This window comes from Equus asinus, chromosome 13, assembly GCF_041296235.1.
Source record: "Equus asinus isolate D_3611 breed Donkey chromosome 13, EquAss-T2T_v2, whole genome shotgun sequence".
NCBI classification, from domain to species: Eukaryota; Metazoa; Chordata; class Mammalia; order Perissodactyla; family Equidae; genus Equus; species Equus asinus.
In genome coordinates, this window is record NC_091802.1 from 6,156,727 (window position 1) to 6,176,977 (window position 20,251).

The 20,251-nt window shown below is 42.3% G+C and overlaps 1 protein-coding gene and 1 long non-coding RNA gene across 5 annotated transcripts in view; one reads left to right on the forward strand and one right to left on the reverse strand.

Annotated features, from left to right (window-relative positions):
• Positions 1 to 4,972, reverse strand: part of COX10 (cytochrome c oxidase assembly factor heme A:farnesyltransferase COX10) — a 126,448-nt gene extending 121,476 nt beyond the window's left edge. Inside the window, exons 1-2 of the mRNA XM_014864185.3 lie at positions 4,818 to 4,972; positions 473 to 606 (exon numbers count right to left, since the gene is read on the reverse strand). Coding sequence (XP_014719671.1) covers positions 473 to 606; positions 4,818 to 4,860 — 177 coding nt within the window. The 5' untranslated portion in view covers positions 4,861 to 4,972. The remainder of the gene's footprint in view (positions 1 to 472; positions 607 to 4,817) is intronic.
• Positions 4,971 to 20,251, forward strand: part of LOC106845780 (uncharacterized) — a 108,812-nt gene continuing 93,531 nt past the window's right edge. For all 4 annotated transcript variants that reach the window (XR_011493552.1, XR_011493551.1, XR_006512146.2 and 1 more), the window contains exon 1: positions 4,971 to 5,469. This is a non-coding gene — a long non-coding RNA (uncharacterized lncRNA). The remainder of the gene's footprint in view (positions 5,470 to 20,251) is intronic.

A 20,251-nucleotide genomic window follows, 5' to 3' on the forward strand; every position in this document is an offset into this window, starting at 1 on the left:
AAAAACTCTCACTTTTTTTGAGTCTACTCAGAAACGCACATGTTTAAAAGGCTTTTAAATGCACTCCTGATGTAAGAAAATAGGAGGGTCACACTGTTAAGGCAATTATTTTGGTATTACTGACGTATTCACAGAAGTTTAAAGAATTTGAAAAGATGCATTATAACAGTTCAGCTTTTCCTAATTTTAGCCTAGTTGAAATGTGCCAGAAGTTTTCAATCTTTCTCAAACTTAATCAATAAATTCAGGATCATACTTTTAACCTCAAAGGTCAGGATTATTCTGCTATCAGTTAAGAATAATCAAAACAAGCTATTAAAGTTTTGGGTAAACTTAGGAGGACACCAAATAAAAGTCCTTTTCAAATTGCACTTCTTACAACTTTTCTTATAACAGAAATTTCTGAAATTTCCTCACACAGAGAAAGTAAAGGCAGATAGCAGGAGAGGAAGGATGGTCTTCTAGAACATACCATGCGCTTGAGGAAGTTAAAGTGCTGAAATGTAATCCACTGCTTGTTGATGTTCCTGAAAAGATGCATAAACTTGTGAGGGGATTCCTGCATAGCTCTTCTTTCTAGGTACCAGACACATCCTCCTACCCAACCTGTAACAGAGAAGGGGAGAACACGTTAAAATGATTACTGCTTCTCACCAAATGATGACGGTACCTATCCAGAAACAAAGCCAGCCACTGAGGTAAGCATCACACGCGTGACGGGTCCAAACTTTGAAATGATCTAATCCTGATTTGTGAATAAACGCAATTTATTATCTCTGCTCCCTGTTTAAGTCAGTGTGATTCTTCAGCAGGGCTGGGAAAATGTTTCATTTCAGGATCATTATGATTTTATTATAGTAAATGCAAAAATGACCACACTGTAGATCTTTTTAAGAAAAACATACAAAACAATCAGTTCAGTCACTTTTAAAAAAGTATAAAATGAGAAGTACAAATTTCCTCAATAAATAACAGTAAGCTGGAAGATATATTTCAGATTAATATTTTGGGCATGTGGGGTAAGCCAACTAAAAGGGGGAGGAAATCACTTTCAGTAAAGTATGACTCTATCAATCTAGGTAGGAAGAAGCTATTTTTGTTGTACCCAAATTTGGCTTGTAATCGTTCCCCTAAAGCTTCTCTCGAGTATCAACAAATCCAATGCTTCCGTGTAAGGCCTCATCCTAGTCAAGCCTTCGACAGTGTAACAGCACAGATTCTCCCTCTACCTTGAAAAGTCTCTCTTCCCATGGCATCCATGACACTAAAGGTTTCTGGGTCTCTGCGGCCCACTGCTCATCACTTCTCAGTTCCTTATGGTGTCTCTTCTTGCCGTGTCCTCCACTTTAAGGCAGTTGTATTCCCACTGTTCGGAACACTACATACTGGCCCCAAGCAAATGCAATTATACGGTAATTTTCAATCTTCAACCCATTTCTAGAGTCATTAAGTCTATTTCCAACAGCTTTCTTAGTATCTCCACACGGATGGGTTGCAATACGTCTTTAAGGAGACTTTATTCCCATCTTTATCTTTCCTCTGTTCCCTTCTGCAGATAAAGCCATTACTTACTTAAGACTTCAACATCTTGAACTCTTCCTTCATCACCTAATAACCGTCAAGTCCAGTCAACCCTGAAATACTGGTTAAATCCGTCCACTTCCTGCCATTCCTAGTGATACAGACCCTTATCACCTTACAATTGAGTCCACTAACAGTTGTAGGATTCAAGCCACTCATCCTGACTTCTGTAATTTCCTTTCCTCTCCAATCCAAGTTCCATAAAGCCAATGGTTTTCTTCCCGAAGCCCAGAACATGTATTACTCGCCCAAACACGTACATAAAACTCATTGCAGCAGAGCTGTCTCATCCCCCCACTAAGCACACCGCACTTTTCACGATTCGTTCATCTTTGTTTATCTCGTTTCCTTGCTGTCAGTGTCTTGCCTCCACTCTGTCTGCCAAATTTTCAAAGTCTCTTTCAACTGTTCTATCACTTTATACTCTTTTTGGTGGCACTTCTTAATACAGATTGTTTCCACCATCATCTTTTTTCAGCTCCTTGATGGCAGGGACTCTCCTTTATCCAGCTTTGCTCTAACAGCTGGCAGAGTGCTTTCCATATGGTAGCGTGCTTTCCATATAACAGTGAAACAGTGTTTGATGACCGGATCACCCACAGAGTTTGCCTGGACTGGGGAAGGAGAACTGTCACTGCCCCTTGGAATACGTGGCAATTATCTTACACCAGACGTAAGTCACTTCACTGAAATCACACCCTCAAACCTGTGAATTACGAAATGCTTATTTTCAATACGTGACTATGCGCTGCGCATATATGCAGACAGGAAGGAACAGCAGTGTTGAAATCGGTCCTCTGATACTCAAGTTTTATTATTTTGCTTTTCATCATATGTATTTCTCCTTTTTGGCCCTAACATTGTTCTTGAGGATAACAGGATTTCAATATTAAAAGATAACGTCTAGAAGATCAAGGTTTTACTGTTCTGGGCCTTAATTTCAAAACCATTTTTGAGTTCATTTAGTCCAACAAGAAATGCATATTGCTGGGAGGGAAAGAACCTCCTTGGGAAATACCCCTCAAGATTAAGTGGGTCAAACTGAGATTTTTACAGAATGGTAGTAAGAAAAAAAACAGCTAGGAAGCTGTACTTTTAAATGATGAAAACACTTCATTTAGACAAAACATGTCACATTTCTATGAATCAGTACCTAGCAACTGAAAGACATTTCAGCCCTATGTAAACAAATGTAGGCTTGAAGATACACAGGGCTTACAATAGATACATTAAAAACCTAGGAACATGTGACCTTATCGACCACTGACACAGAGTCATGATTGCGGGGCTTTTAAAAGGAGGTGAGCAGAGAAGTAACTGAAAGGTCCTGAAATGTTTTTAATGGCTATAAAATACTTAGGATCTTTAGAAGCAAAATCAGACATGACCACTGGATACCTAAAATAGTTCCAGTTTACATTTCTGTCGCCCCTTCCCACCACGCTGCTTCCAGATCAAGCTCTTCCAGTGGATCTTCCAAATGGAGCATAGTCAGACCACTTACTAGCAGATTTTCTGGCAAATATATTCACTGCTTCAGGAAGCTAAGCTATTAATTCCTCCCATACCAGCACGGGAAAGACTGATCCAGCAACAAACCATGTGAACCATATGTTGCTCACACTGAAACTGGGGAATTCTGAGCAGTCAAATGGAATTGTCCTACAGGAAGCTGAAAATACAGAACAGAAAGGCCGAGGAGTGCATATCGGAAAAACTTCCATAGAGGTGATAATTCAAGCACTAAGACATGATGCACTCTCTGACCTACGGTCAGGATCAAAGAACACTCACAGTCAGGGATGTTCTGTAACCAACACGTAATTAAAAAAGAATCACACACCATTTAAAAGAACTTTTCATTACAGAAAATTTCAGTCACATACAATAGCAGAAGAATACAATTGTGTATCCCCCAGCTTTAACAATTACCTAACCAAGGCCAATCTGGTTTCTCTATACTCCTTCCCACCTCCCACCCTCCTCCTCTCTTTTTGGACCAGAAGGGACCTTTGAGATCTTTTAGTTCAACTGCCTCATTTTGAGCAAACTCAATTCCAGGCAACACAAATGATATGCCCTAAGATCGCACAGCCAAGAGACCCACAAAACAACATTACGAGAAAAGAGGAAGAAAGGAATTTCATAGAGTCACTGTGATCAACATTGCCAGATGCTGCAGAGAGCTTGTGATAGGTGAGACCTAAAAAGGTTTCTGGGATTTGACCAAAGGGACTCCCTGGCTTCTTCAATCCATCTCCAATTTGGTCCACCAGCAACACATTCCTCACACAGCTATTAGTTATCATTCTAAACTACTGGGGGCAAAACGATTCCCAATCTCCTCTTTATTATCTCCATCAGGACAAATTTCATTCGTTCACAAATGATTACTGAAAGCCAACAATGTACACCAGGTACTGTTTGGGGCACTGGAGACACAGAGATGAACCAGAGAGAAACTGTCCCTGCTTTCACCAGATTTATATTCTAGTCAGAAAAAACACATAATAAACCGCTATATAAATAAATTATGACAGACCGTGCTAGCCATGATGAAAGAAATAGAGCGATGTGAGAAGAGACGGGCAGGGGGCTCAACTTTAGACAGCGTGGTCAGGTAGGCCTCTCTGGAAAGGTGACGTTTGAGCTGAGACCTAGCCAACGGCCAAGGAAGTGCACTCCACCTTCATCATATAGTTGTTACTGGTCCTTCAAGTGGGAAGATTATATCAGGGATAACGCTGATGGCAGAAAGCCAAGCCTCCGGGCGACCATCGTTCCCCGTCTGTAATCGTGATTATCATCATCATCATGACCACCTTACACTGGAACAAGGCTTCTAGGTGGGGGCAATGCTCTTCCCTTGTGCTTACATGCCAGTGGCTAGGAACTGAGGCTCTGATGAGCCCAGAGGCTCGTGGAGCCCTAAGGTCCTACTCGGTCCTCTCTCCTCCAGCCTCCACTCTGCAAACCAAAGCATCAGCAGACACCGGCCCCCCGGGGAAGAGGGACGGAGAGGTGGTGTGGACCAGCGGGGCACAATGCAGGGCGAGACTTTGGCTCCGTAGCCTCTTCACCTCAGGCTACTCCAAAGGTCATTTCCTCCCACCGGAACCCAACCAAGCCGACCTCGCCAAGGGCTCCCAAGGTTGCAGCCAGCCGGAACCACGGCGCCGCACGTGGCAAAAAGAAGAGAATTTTCCCAAAGTCGCGCCCGCGAGCGGGTGCAGTACCTGTCAGGAGGCGTGAGGAGAGAGTATGCGGGGAGGCAGCCATAACGCACAAGTCGGGCCGCTCCCCGGGATCCCCGTGTCCTCACCGGCTACTGGGCGCCGCCATCTTCCTTCCCCGCCCCCCGGTGGGCGGAGAGACGCTTCCGGTCCGTCACTTCCGGCGGGCGGGTCGCGGCCGGAGAAGCCTGTGGCTGGAGGTGCTCGGCGCCCGCGCGGTGGGACAGTGAGGGACTGAAGGTCGGAGGCCTCGCGTACTTTCGGGAAGTGCGAGGGGCGCGGCGTGGCTACGTCTTGCGAAAGGAACGGCTCGCGCGGACGGCGGGCCGGTGCTCTCAGTTGCCCGGCATCCGCTGGCCGGGTCCCTGGGACCGCGTGCGGATGACCGGGCCTGCAGTTGAAAGTGACGGTTGGGATGCTTCTGGGTGACCCAGCGCCAAGAGGAAGTGGTTCTTGGGACGATGCCTCCACCTTCTCCCCTGATCAGATACAGCCCTCCTCTCTTCGCTGTCAGGTGGGAGGACCGGTGAACTCGGGGTTAGGGTTTCCGGCTCTGGAGTGACATCTGTACTCGAGTCCTGGCACCCTCTCCTGGCCTTCTGACCTGCTCGAGCAAGTTCCGTGAGCCCTCTGAGCCTCAGTTATCTAGGCACAGGTACAACGGGGATAACAGGAGTGTATATTTTATAAGATGGTTGGAAGAATTAAATCATGTCTCCCCACTGGGTAGCCAGGCGCCTACCACGTATAGGCGCTGATAAATTATCATTAGTGTTGTGGTTACTAGGGCAGATCTCAGCAGCCCTCCGCTCATCTGTTTTTCACGTCGCAGTTCCACGAGGAAACGTACACTGAAGGAAAAAGCCAGCTTTTGAAAAAGAAGAGAGAAATCGGTAACTGGGTTCTGTAAGGGCGGTTTCTGTCTTCAACGAGAAGGTGGTAGCCTTTTGGGTTCAACTCGCCTAACATTGCTGGGTACAGGGGTTGCTGAGAAGAGCAAGGCTCCTGATCCACACCAGTGGGCGGGAGAGGGTGGTCAGCTGAGGAGGCGGTGTGATGGGGGTCAGGTGGGAAGTGCTGCAGAACCGCAGCGGGGAGAACAGTTCTGGTGTAGCTGGGTCAGGGGAGACCTCTGTCCTCAGTTGGAGGAACAGTGGGTCTTTCCTTCATACAAGGGAGGGAAACGATACTCCATGAAGAGAACAGCAGCATTAAATACTATGTTGAAAGTTTTCAAACCACTTAGGATTTTCCATGTGCTTTTTATAAACATTTGATGTTTGTATCCGTAGTAAATCTTTATGAGCAACACGTTAAGGCTCAGAGTTTTAAGTGATCTGCCCAGAGTCACCTGAATGCCAGAACCAAGAGCAGAACCCCTGATACCTGTTACAGCGTTATTTCCTCCATACCAGATAGCCTTACGCACCCGAGCGTCTTGAAGAGGCGTGGCCTCTGTGATTTATAAAGCGCAGTATTTCAACCTTGGCTGCCTGTCAGAGTCACCTGTAGGGCTTTAAAAGTTACAGATGCCTGAGCCAACTCCAGACCTATTAAATCAGAAAGGGTGTGGAATGGATGGAAGGGACCTGTAATTTTCTTTTTAAAGCACCACAGGTGATTTTGGTATACAGAACTGAGAATTACAGGATTCCAGCTTGTTTTTACTTGACAACACAGCTATGTCTAATAGGTTATTTAACATAAATGTTATATTTCATGTACTCATAAAATATGAATTCCCAAGTTGTCTAGGCTTATGATAGACAAGGAGTTTAATAGACATGTTCCTCCTTAGCCAACAGATTTTTTCCTTCATTTTTAAGTCATTTCCAAAAATAGATGCAAGGCGTGATCAAGTACATGAATGAATGCATAGGTTTTCATTTAATGAGAGAAACCAGAGTAAATGTTTTATAGGAGAAATGCCTAAAAGATGAATACATTCTGGCTTGGTTGGTCAGGAAGTGCGTTCATCTAATTTGTAAGTCAGTTAGCCTAGGTCAATAGTCTCAAAGCATACTCTCCTAAAAAGTAATGCCTGGAGATACTTCTGGAAAGAAGAGGGTTCTATGGCTATATGCATTGATTTGGCCACCTGTAGCTGCAAGGGAGGCTGTGATTAGTTTAGGCTGGTCCCATTCCATCACTGTGGACCTAAACGTATTGCTGTCCCAAATCAAATTAATGTTAAATTGAGGAAGAAGTAGGGAATGGATTTTGGATAAGCAACTAAAGGAGTCAGCCACAACTTTGTTGAACCTATTATTTTCCAAACAGTGTGAACACAACGCATTTTGTGAAATATCATGAAACCTTGGGAAATGCTAGCCTTACACACACACAAACAATTTTGAGGATTGAAATATGTTCATATTCACAGTTTTTACTTATTCTAAGGGGAATCGGACTTCCCATTTGGAACTATCTTGCTTCATTACACTTACTTTTCTGGGATAGGTTTGCTTAGAAAATGCCATGTACAAGCTCTGCCCTTTTGTCCCTGTAGATTCATAGGACTTGTAGAGTCAGGCGTCAGCCAGCCAGATAGCCGGATGTTTTCGTTTCATAGATCTGGAAACAGGTCCAGAGAAGTTAAGTAATTGACTCGGAGTGATAGAACTTTGTCTCCAGACATCCAAGCCAGCATTCTTCCATCTCATTATATTGTCTTTCTTGTCCCTTAGTCTCCTCCCTGTATTATCGTCACTAATGAAATGATGGAGGGCTCTACAATTATATGCATTTATTTGACTTTGGATTTTTACACTTCTAGTAAAATAAAGATATTTTGTAAATTATGTTTTTAATTACCTCTTTTGTTCAGTATCACTTATGGAAAGCTATAATTAAAAGCTAAAAGCATTGTTTTACTTATTCCATAATTACTGGAAGTTATGTCATTCAATTTTATGTTAATGTGGTCATTAACTACAGTTACCACTTGCTTCTGTATTTTTAAACATGGTTCCAAATAATCAGTGGTAAAACTTTGTACCTTCTCTCTTGAAAACAACGTTATCAAACTTCAGAACCTAGATAATGGCTCCTCTTCTTTTCCTTAATGTTTCAGCCCTCAGCTGAAAACTAAGCTGTTCTCAAGTGCCGCTTGTCCTGTAGTAGATTTGCTTCAAAGTTGGAAAGCAAAATTTCAAATAAAATTTCTCCTTAGAGTCTTTCTGCATGTACTGAATCAAATCTGCATTTTATACCATATGACATGACTTCTGAGTAGATGCTAACTCTTTCAAGCCTTGCCGTAATTTCCCATGATAAATGAAGACCTAGCTTTCTCCAGGAAAAATCCCAACCTAGTATGCAGGATGTATTCAGTTGACACAGAACTGTCTATCTAAAAACAGTAGATTTCTTAACCTAAGGATAGGCGAAGGAAGGCAAGGGATCTGAATAGAGGTTTTCCAAAAAAGATATACAAATGGCCATAAGTACATGAAAAGATCCTTGACATCATTAGCAGTCAGAAAAATGCCGCTTAAAACCACCTTAAGATATCACTTCACACCCACTGGGATGGCTGTAATCAAAAGGACAGATAAGAGAGAACACCAATTGTAGTTAGAATGTGGAGAAATTGGAATCCTAATAGGCTGCTGGTGGGAATGTGAAATGGTGCAGCCACCTTGGAAAACAGCCTGGCAGTTTTTCAGAAAGTTAGAGTTATCTTGTGACCCAGCAGTTCCACTCCTAGATGGAGAAAATGAAGACTTGCATTTATTGGTAGTGCTGTCAAGTCAATTTCTACTCCCAGTGACCCTGTGTGCAGCAGAGTGGAACCCCTCCCAGTCTGTCTGTGTCGTCATCTCACCTTCCGCTGCCATATCAGACAATGCTCCACTGCTATTCACGCAGTCTTCATGGCCAGCTTTTTCTAAGTGGGTGGCCAGTTCCTTTTTCCTAGTCTGTCTTAGTCTGGAGGCTCTGCTGAAACCTGTCTACCACAGGTGACCCTGCTGGTATTTGAAATCCCAGTGGCATAGCTTTCAGCATCACAGCAACACACAGCTGCCACAGTATGACAACCAACACGTGGGTGGTGTGCTTCCCTGGCTGGGAAAGAAACTCCAGCAGCTGCAGTAACAACGCAGAATCTTAACTACTAGACCAAAAATACTCAAGGATACAAAGACAACCCAATTTAAAAATGGGCAAAGAATTAGAATAGACAGTTCTCCAAAGAAGATATGCAAATGGCCAATAAGCACATGAAAAGGTGCTCGACATCATTAAGCCACAGTGAGATACCACTTCACACCCAGGAGAAAGGCTATAATCAAAGTCAGGTGGTAACAAGTGTTGAGAATGTGGAGAAATTGGAAAACTCATACATTGCTGCTGGGAATGTAAAATGGTGTGGCCACTTTGGAAAAGTTTGACAGTTACGCAGTAAGTTAAACAGAGTTACCATATGATCCAGCAGTTCCATTCCTGGGGATACACCCAAGAGAAATGAAAACACAAAAACTTAGACGCGAATATTCATAGCAGCATTGTTCATAATAACCCAAAAGTGAAAACAATCCAAATACCAATCAACTAACTAATGGATAAATAAAATGCAATAAATCGTGTAGTGGAATATTTGGGTATAAAAAGAAATGAAATGCTGATACATGCTACAATATGGATAAACCCTGAAAACATTAAGTAAAAGAAGCCAGTCACAAAAGATCACATATTATCTGGTTCCATTTATATGAAATGTCTAGACTAGGCAAATCCATAGAAACAGAAAGTGGATCTGTGGTTGCCAGGGCTGGGGGAGGGGATCAAGGGAAAAGGAGTGACTGCTGATGGGTGCTGAGTTTTTTTCTATGGAGACTGAAAATGATCTAAAATTGATTGTGATGATGATTGTACAACTGTGAATATACTAAAAGCCATTGAATTGTGCATTTTAAGTGCATTGTATGATTTGTGAATTAGAGCTCAATAAACCTGTTATTTATTGAGGGTAGAGTTAGGAAGAGCAACTCTAGGAGGCTAAAGGTAACAGTTCACCATGTTGGGCAGAGACTGCTCATCATCTACCAATAGCTGTTCTTCTCTCATGTGGATGAGAAGATACAGCTGTCCAGAATAAAGGCTCCATTTCCCAGCCTCCCTTGCAGTTTGGTGTGACTTTGTGACTAATTCTGGGCAATGGGATATAAGCCGAAGTGATGTATTTAACTTCTAAGTGTCCCTAACAGTGGACAGCAAGGCCTTCCCTGTTGGCTGTAATGCAGATGAGTTGGCTGGAACTTGAACAGCATCTTGGATCATGAGGTACAAGCCACATGTTGAAGCCAGCAGAGTAACGAAATAGCTGGAGCTTTGGGTACTTACTGGATTTGGAACTGCCATGCTAGCCTTGGACTGATTACATGAGGGAGAAATAAATTTCTAACTTTTTTAACATAGTGTTACTTGGGTTTTCTGTCACTTGCAGTACTACTTAATTCAAACCGATACACCATTAATTTGAATATAGATTAATAGTAAAGTTAAATGAACTAATGTGCCTGGCTCATAGCTCAAAAAATGATAGCTCTTACTGTTAAATGACTGCCTATATACTTCAAAAGCAGCCCAAATACAATGTTAATAGTTTTTTAAAAGTCTTTTTAGAAGGAAAATTTGGAGTTGTAATAAAGCACCTTGAGGAAGCTTATGGAACTCAGCATCTAGAAAAAGCAGTTTGGTTTTTTTTTTTTCAATAAGGATTGGTATGTTCTTTCTATGCTATTTTGCAGTGAGGGCACCATGAGTTTAGACCGTCTGTCCCAATCTGTTGGACACAAGATCTGTGATGTGGAGAATGGGAATTATTCGACTTCACAAAAATATTCCTAGAGACCGTCCACCTCCCCTTGCTCTGGTGTTTCCCCTATTAGTTTCTCACCTATAGTTCATTCTCCAAAGGAGACTTTACTTAATATTCTTTAGGGTGAGGGGACCCCCACACTAAAGAAGAGTGCTAATAAGGTTAAGAACAAGGATATTACTGGGTGGGTTGCTAAGAGTCAAGCTTTTGGATGGTCAAAAGGGATTAAAATGGTGGCTTTCGACTTGACATCTTCTCTTTGGATTCAGCCTCTTGAGATTCCTGGCCTTTGGATTTTCCTCTCTCGGAATATACTCCCCACCCCTGCCCATCGCCTTTGATGGTTCTTCCCCCTGGTCCTGTGATTTTGGAAGTGGGTGGTGACAAGACAGGCCTGGGTGTGTTTCTTGCTCGAGAGAAGTCTCTCGCTTTGAAAGGGGCCTGGGAAAAAGGTGGGCGCTCCGGCTCCTTCTAGTCAGACAGGCCCCCGCCAGGTCTAGGTCTGCTCACCAATTAGGCTTCCACCTAAGTGTAGGTGTCCAGAACCTTAGTGTGATATTAAACGATGGCTTTTCTCTGCTCTTGTCCACCTTGGGAGGCTTAGCAAAAGTAACCACTGCTACAAGAGGCAACTTGGGTATAGGGATGTGTGGCGTATTTCAGGACCCTGCCCTTGGCCATCTGTCTCTTCATGACAACACGGCTGAGTCAGGAGACAAAAATCACACCAATTATTTGAAAAAAGAACCTGGCATAAAGATTAACACATATAAAGTTGGCAACTAGCTCATTGAAAGGGTGAAAAGAGAACTCCAAGGTGTCAGAGGTAGCAACTGCAGGAAGCGGCTACCACCTCTGTGGCTGGGAAGAGGTCGGGATTACTAGAATGCAGCAGCTTGGAGGACGGGCACTGCACTGCTGCTGGGGCTCAGTCCCCAAGGGGCCTGACCGTGCGGCCTCTCTAAGTGTAGGAGAGCTACACAGCTGGCTCAGCTGCTGCTCCTAGAGTGGAGAAGCATTGGAGGGGGGCGCAGACAGGAGCAGAGGGGAGGGAGAGTCCCTGCCCCTCGGCCTGCCCCATGCGTTGCTGTCCCTGACTGGCAGAGCCCAGCGGTAAGCCTGCAGGGCTGCGGTTTGCTGACTCCTGGCTCCAGCACCCCGAGGCACAGCAGAGGACAGTAGGTTTGCGCCAGGACCGATAACTGCTCTGAGTTCTCATCTGAATAGATGTCCCACTCTAAGTGTACAACTTAGAGTTTACGAATCCACCTCCGACCAGCTGGAGTAACTTAAAGCAGCTCCCTGGATCTCTTAATAGTTCTTCCAAGATGACCGGTGAGGCTCCTGGGCCAAGATCACTCCAATGAGACATTACACCTCAGCTGAAACCTGCCAGCTGCCCTTTTCCAGCTCTGCTCCCCAGGGCTCGGTTCCATACATGAGTTTTGGGAAACCACAAGCGGAAAGTGCAGTTCAGGAATGCAGAAAAAAGAAAAAGCAGGGAGATGCGCTATAGCAAATTCTGTTCACTGTCCTGGTCTTCTGCCTTCTTTAATAAACAGATCCTGATTCTGTTAAGGGAAGCAATATGCCCAGCCCCAGGAGATGAATCCTGATTGCTTTGTGTCAATCAGCGTAATCTCATTCACATTTCCCAGTTTCTTACAGGCCGGAGATGGCCAGCTTACCTGGTTCTGGCTGGAAAGAAAGAGGGAGAAACCTGCTGGCAAGGTTTCTGGGAATAATTTTGTTTACTGCTCAGAGAGGCGGGCATGCAAAGGGAATGCTCTGTCAGCCTTTCCTCTTCTCTTATTCTCAGGACGCAGGGTGGAGAATGTGACTCCTGGCATTGAGGCAGCCATCTTGCAACTATGAAGTGACAAGCATGAGGCCAAAAATCATGCCAAGGAAGGCAGCATGGAAAAGATAGCACCCAGTTTCTCGATGAAATTGTGGAGCCTCTGCACCCAGTCTGGAGCCCCTCTGTGCAGACTTAGAGCTCTAAGCATAGTGTTAGGCTTTAGCTGCTGCTCAGTGTGCTGGCTGATGCAGGAGAGCTGAGCAACCTGGCGTCAAAGCTTGCTGAGCACAGATGACAGAGAAACAAATGGCATCATGTCAGATATCTGAAAAGCATGTCAGGTTAACAAAAAGAAATTTAAATATGGTGGCTGTTTCTCATACGATATAAATTCACAATGGTTTAAATAACACAAAAATAAAGGAAGCAATTTTGTGCAGATTAGTTTCCTGTCTTTTTCCTTGCTATTTACTGTGTGCCCAACTCCTTTGATTATGCCAAAATATCCTGCTTCCCCACATCAGGAAAGCATTCCTTTCCTGCTGCGCTCCTCAGCATCTGGGAGCCTAGTGAAGAGTATAACTAAATGATCCAAAGGTAGCAGGAAACAAATCCTATTGGGCACTACTGCTTGAGATAATCATAACCCATAAAGACATCCTTAAACACACATTTTCTCTTAGCTACTAGGAACTCTTAAAAATGGTTCTTGTATATTCTGGTAAATGACTTTTCAATACTATAAAAATAGAGAATTCCAAGATACAAGGATACTTCCTAAAGGCAAATTAATAAGAATTCCAGAAGAGTTATTCTCACAATAATAATGATAATTAATCAGCTACTAGGAAAGCATGGACATCACATCTTTTCTAAAATTAGTTACTAGTTCTCATCCATGGACATTTCTCCCTGCATCTATACCTTTAAGACAATCAAGCAGAAAACGAAGATGTTGATTTCCTTTTTGAAATAAATATTAATGCATGTTTTCAAAGTATACCATTTATTTGGCACACACTGTGTATTAAATGCTTTATCTTGACATCTCATTCACTTTTCACAAGAACCCTGTTATGTGTTATTCCCATTTTCAGAAGAAGAGCTTGAGACCTTAAAAGGTTAAATAATTTCCACAGGTTCACATAGCTAGAAAGTAAGTGCCACAGCTACAACTTAAACCTGTCTGATTCCAAAGCATGTGTTCCTAATCCTGATACTGGACCGTCTCCCACAGTTCGCGTTTTGGAGTCCTCATTATCTGGCATTTTTTCATCCTGGTCTAGAGTTTCACATTTCATCAAACTAGTGAAGTTATTGAAGTTCGGCCTCAAAAAATTACTTGATTTTACATTTTCTGACTTGCTTTCAATTTCCTTTGACCTCAGTTTCCATATTTATAGAACAGGAATACTAATACCAGATCTACCACTTAAATTACATTGCACTTTCAATACTTAGTGAGAGTTCACGTCTGGACACCTTCAAACGATATACATTCCGGAGGCCCACCTAAGCCATACCGAATGAGAAATCTTGGGGGTGGGGGGGCCTGGGAATCCACAGTTAAGAAAAATGACTTTATTATTTTATAAAAATCATATAAGCTTTGTGTAAAATGTCAAGAGTACAGAAAAAGAAAGACAGTATTTCCAGGAGAGAGGGCTACCCAAGGAAGGTGACGGTGGTGGTAGAGGGGTGGGGGGATGATGATAACAACACAAAGAACCCATTCTATTTATTAGATTCTTCCTATGTGCCAGAATTAACACCTAATCACATTTCACCTTCATCTAATCACATTTCACCTGCTCAACAATCTTATAACTAACACATTATCCACGTTTTATAGACAAAACAATTGACGCTCACAGTCTTTGAGAACATCTGTTTGTGTCCGTTTCCTAGGACTACCATAACGAAGCCCCACAGACTGGGGGGCTTGAAACCACAGTTGTGTGTGTCTCCCAGTTCAGGAGGCTGGAAGTCTGAGATCAAGATGTCAGCAGGGCCACGCTCCCTCTGAAGCCTCTAGGGGAGATCCTTCCTTGCCTCTTCCAGCTTCTGGTAGCCCCAGGTGTTCCTCAGCTTGTGGCAGCAACACTCCAATCTCTGACCCTGTCTTCACGTGGCCATTTTCCTTCTGTGTCTCTGTCTTCACAAGGTATTATCATCTTCCTTCTGTGTCTCTGTCTTTGCAAGGTGTTATCTCTGTGTATCTGTGTCCATAGTTCCCTCTTCTTATAAGGACATGAGTCATATTGGATTAAGGCCCACCTTAATGACCTCATTTTAATTTGATTACGTCTGCAAAGATCCTATGTCTAACTAAAGTCGAATTTATGGGTACTAGGGGATAGGACTTCAGCATGTCTTTTTGGAGGACACAATTCAACCCGTAACACTGTCCAAGGCTACAATGGCTAGTAAAGCATGGAACTAGATTTGAACTTAAGTGATGCTAGAATCTGACCCCTTGCCCATCAGCTACCACATCTCCTGTGTCAGTGGAAAGCACTTGAGGGAACGGTACCACAATGCCTGGAGAAAGGGGACGGTACAATAAGTGGAAAAAAAACTCTTGCAACTGTTCAGTAAAAAATTATTTACAAGAGCACAAAACTTTGAGTTGGTCTCAGACATTTCCTCTGCAACAGTTAGCTGCCAAATGACTCCACAGGGTTTTGAGAGGGGAGAAGTTATGAGGTAAGAACTTTATACCCGGCAATTTGTCTTTCAGTGGGACAGGCGGGCATTCTCAGAAATGCAAGGGCTCAGAAAATATTCCACTGGTTAAAAAAAACTATTTGAAGATACATTCCAGTGGTTGGTAGGGTTTGGGATTATATAGACCAGAAAAAACTTCGAAAATAATTTAGAAACCAACATAGGATTGCCAACTTTTAACTTTGTAAAGGCGTTTAAAACAAATCAGACTACCATCTAGTGTACATATAATCGCTTCATAAAAGATCATTTTAATGCCAAAAATATTAAAAGGACATAATCTGATAGCCATTTAAATTGAACAATTTAGCTTTATGAAAAAATATTCACATTTAATATACTTTACCCCAGAGGAGTGAAGAACTTTTTCCACAGATAAGATCTCATCCATGAATGGGTATTTGAAACCCAGGAACTGACAGGAACACAAAAAGGGAATCAACTGAAAATGAGTTCTGGCTAGCATTCATGATTTATGCAACTGAAGGAAAAATATTATTTGAAACTGTCTGTAATCATTTCCATTTTCTAAGGAAAGTTTCAGCGGGAAAATAAATCTTTGCTGCGCTCCTCCCTTTCATATACAGAGGATGGTGGAGGGCAGAGAGGAGATAACTTGTTCCCTGAACGAACATCTGGGTTTCCACTTAGTCTTTTCCAAGTTCTCAGGAAAATATCCGTGAAAGGACCACTAGTTTAAAATGATGATTTGCACTCACGCATTTCACTGATTCCCCCTCTCAAATTCTCTATGAAAAGAACACGTCTGCATTTGAAACCGGGGGTAGCGCCCTTTGGCTGTAATTTCTAAGAATTTCTGCAAATTAGAATATAGGTGAGGCTAGATTGAGAATGACAAGTAAAAGGTGAGACTCATGTATGGAGAAAGAGGAGGGGCCACTAAGCAAATTCAACCGATACTCCCTCCCCAAACTTTGAACAGGAGCGGGTGGGAGCCAGGACAAACAGAATCTGGGAGCTGTGCATCGGGACCAACTCGGAGGCTGCATTCAATCGCATTTACACTTGGAATGCGTTCCGGGCTGAGGCAGGCAGGGCAGCTGCGAAGCTGGCTTAAACGGAGGAAGTGGGTTCAAGCTGGGAAGTGCTGCCCTGGAGCACTGCCCTGGAGCCCTAGCTAGGCGGGAGCTAGAACTACGATCAGGATTAGAAGCTTTTGGCACAGCAGTGAAGTTCCTACCCCATGTCTGTTCCCTTCCTCCTCTAGTAGGCAAAAGGACCTCCTATCTGGTATAAAGCAATATAGGCCCATTAAAACGCGATATCCCTATCCCTAGCAACAGAGACATCAATTGAATAAGAAAACCGCAACTCTTACTAAGGGACTATCCTATGGCGACAAATAAATCCTCAAATCTGAATGGCTTGACACAAACAAATGGTTTACTTTTTGCTCACTTAAAGCTTGATACAGGCTGGCTGACCCCTCAAGACTGCCATCCTCCAAGCAGTAACTCAAAGATCCAGCTGCTTCCGTCTTGTGGCTCCACTGTTCTCAGTATGTGGCCTCTCTGGTCACCAACTTAGAGGAAGAGAGTGGGAAGGACTCACACGTACTCCTAATTCCCTCTGATCATAAACGGCAAATATCCTTTATACTCCCAGCCCACGGTCAGAATTAATCAAATGGCCCCAATCTAACTGCAAGGCTAGGGCATCTGAGAACTGTGAGTGGTGAAATATACGAGTACTCTTCTGTCACGAGGACATAAAAGAGGCTTGAATAAAATGAAAGACACACCTTGTTTCTGTATTAGGAGAGATAATATTATAATGATGTTAATTCTCTCCAATGGTATTGCTATAACACAAGCCCAGACACAGTATCTAGTAAAATGATTCCCAAGTTTTTCAGGAAGAATAAATGAGCAAGAGTAGCCAAGAAAAGTTAGAAACCAAAATAGAATAAGGCAGGGCACTCCATTAAGGTGTTAAAATGTACTGTGAAGTTCCAATGGTTAAATAACGTGGTGGTACTTGCCCAAGAATAGATAACGAGATCCTTGGAACAGAATGGAAAGTCTAATAAGAACGGACCAAAGAACGTATAAGTATTTAGCATATTTAGATAAGGGTGGCACGTTAAATCAGTGGAAAAGAGTGCTTATATTAAAAACAGCGTGGGGACCACTGAATCACCACTTGGGAGGAAAAGTGTTATGTCTGTACTCATACCATACTCCAAAATTTATCTCAAGTAAATTAAAAATTTAAATAAGTTAACAGAAGAAAATACAGCCTTGGGAAGGACATTCTAAACATGACTTAAGCCATAGAAATCCATAAACATAAAGATGCAAGCATTTTTTTTTTTAAAGATTTTATTTTTTCCTTTTTCTCCCCAAACCCCCCCCCCCCCCCCCCCCGGTACATAGTTGTATATTCTTCCTTGTGGGTCCTTCTAGTTGTGGCATGTGGGACGCCGCCTCAGGATGGCTTGATGAGCAATGCATGTCCGTGCCCACGATTCGAACCAGCGAAACACTGGGCCGCCTGCAGTGGAGAACGCGAACTTAACCACTCAGCCACGGGCCAGCCCCTAGATGCAAGCATTTTTTAACCTAAAAATTTAAAACTTCTGCGTCTGAAACTAGTCAGGTTACAAGGCAATCAAACATGAGGAAAGAAGTTGCATCGCATGTGACAGACAAGGGAGTACCACTGTTAACATGTGAGCATCCTCAGAGACAAACAATAAACGCACAAAATTATATGAACAGAAAGGAGGATACATTTTTTCAATAAACAAAATAAAAACTCAATATTATTAGTGTAAAAGAAGCATAAATTCCAAAGAAATGATACAGTCTTCTACCTATTGAATTGGCAGAGATAAATAAAAACGATAACCACTCCGTGCTGTCAGGGTTCAGGGTGAGGAGGAGTATGAATTTATATACTCTCTCTGGAGGCGATTCGTGTTAAAAGCCTCAAAAAGTTCATATCTGTCCATTCCACCTCTAAGAATTTATCCTAAGGAAGTAATAATAGACTTGTAGAAATAATTGCCCATGAAAATAATCATCCAAGCTCAGTTTTAGGAGCAAAAATTTGAAAACAACCTAAATGTCCAAAAATATTTTTGGAGAAATACCTAATAATATGTCTTGACTGAATAAATTGTTTTATGTCCATATGTGCAGACATGTAAATATTGTTATAAAAGTTGTTTATAGGCATTAAAATGTCAATTGTTTTTTATGATTAAATATAGCCAATTAAAAATAGGCTATATTTGAATGAACAAAGCAGGTTACCTACAGTGTGTTCCTATTTTAATTTTGAAGAGTTTATATATGCATTAAAATTCTAGAAGCATATGTTCAAAATTAACAATTGCTACCTCTGTTTGGTAGAATTAAGGCAACTTTAAATCTTCTTTCTGATTGTATTTTTAAAAATATTATACGATAAACATGTCTTAATTAAAAAATAGAGAAAGTGGAGGAAAAAAAATTGTGGGACTCCTGGAGCGTCCACTGCCAAGACCTGAAGCGTGGATCAACAAGAGAATGACTGCTTTGCCCTCATGGCTGCCTGAAAACCCACGTATTTCAGAGCTGGCTGCATACTTTGTGGTAGTTTTGTATTCCAAGGGCTGAGTTTTGCAAACAAGCTGAGCCAAGTACAGCGTGTGCCCCTTCAGGTGGTTTGGGAGCTCATCAGGTATGAGTAACACTACCTCGTTTATCTTTGAATGAGGTTGTGTGGAGCGCTGAGATGTTGACAGACCTGGAGCTGCAAACAATGTTTATTTATATCTGCACACAATAATTCATGTCTCTCTAAATCTGGGACTTTCTCCTAATTTGCTCACAGTTTGCAAACATTTGCAGTTCTCTCCACTGGTGATCCCTGGTTTGGTTTGGCCGGGCTTTAGCAAATGAAAAGGAACCTAAGACAGTGAATGGAGCTGAATGCTGGGATTCATACGTGGAGAGGGAACATTGGCTTATACTGATATGTGTTGCAAACACTCAGATCTCTAGACTTCTGTTTTGTACCCCAACGACTAACTAATATCTGCATTGCTTACGCTAGAAGATGTTTTTAATTGCATGACTGTGTGTGTGGCCAGTTGGGGTGAGGGGGAACATTCATAATGTCCTTGTTAGGTTCTGAGCCATTTGTAGCTATCAAATGCCTTTGCGGAATGTGAAAATTCCAATAAGCCTCTGTTTATCATGGAAAATTTCAAATATATAAAAAGCAGAGAGATTTGTATAATGACCCTCCCAAATATGGGTAGGTACAATTGCTTCAGCAATCATCACTGCATAGCCAATCTTATTTTCTTTATAATCCCGATCATTCTTCCACACCAATTATTAGACCCTACTAATGCTAGCAGACATGAACTTCAAGTTGGAAGTCTCAGACTCTAATATATAATTTGAATCATGGGGTGAGAAAGGATAGAGTAAAAGATCAGGGAGCCGGATAGACCTGATCCGAATCAGGCTGAACTACCACAATTTGCTGGTTGATTGATCTTAGGCCGCTTAACCTTTCTGACCTTCATCTGTAAAATGGAATTATAGTGTGTAACTTACAGGATGACTAAATTAAACCCACGGTACACTTAAAGTACCAACCACCGTTCTTTGTATCTAGTGGGTATTTAACTGTTATTGTTATTTTATTACTATTTCTACTCCCCCATCTAGAGTAGGAAAACCCAAAGCATAGAAAGAGAAAGTCCTCCAAGATATTAAAATCTCCAGATAGGATAATAAATGTTTGTTGCCCATTTCCTGAGGTTATTGGTGAGGGATAAGTACCTTTTGAGAGTAAAATTTGCAACTGGCCATTAGAGTTAGCGTGAGCTGCTGCCTTCTCAGTGTAAAGGGTAAATACATATCAAAATTGTCCAAAACGTCACTGACATTGGCCTGTACAAATTTTTAAAAATTCTTTCACTAGCCAGCCATGTATTTGGGTTAAATTCTATAGATGCAAATTAGGCTATCATTAATTCATCATTTGGTGTCAATTTAGCTTTTCAGCCTAAGTTGTCATCCATCTACCAAGGAAATGGAAAACAGAGCAGGTACGTTTTGATGG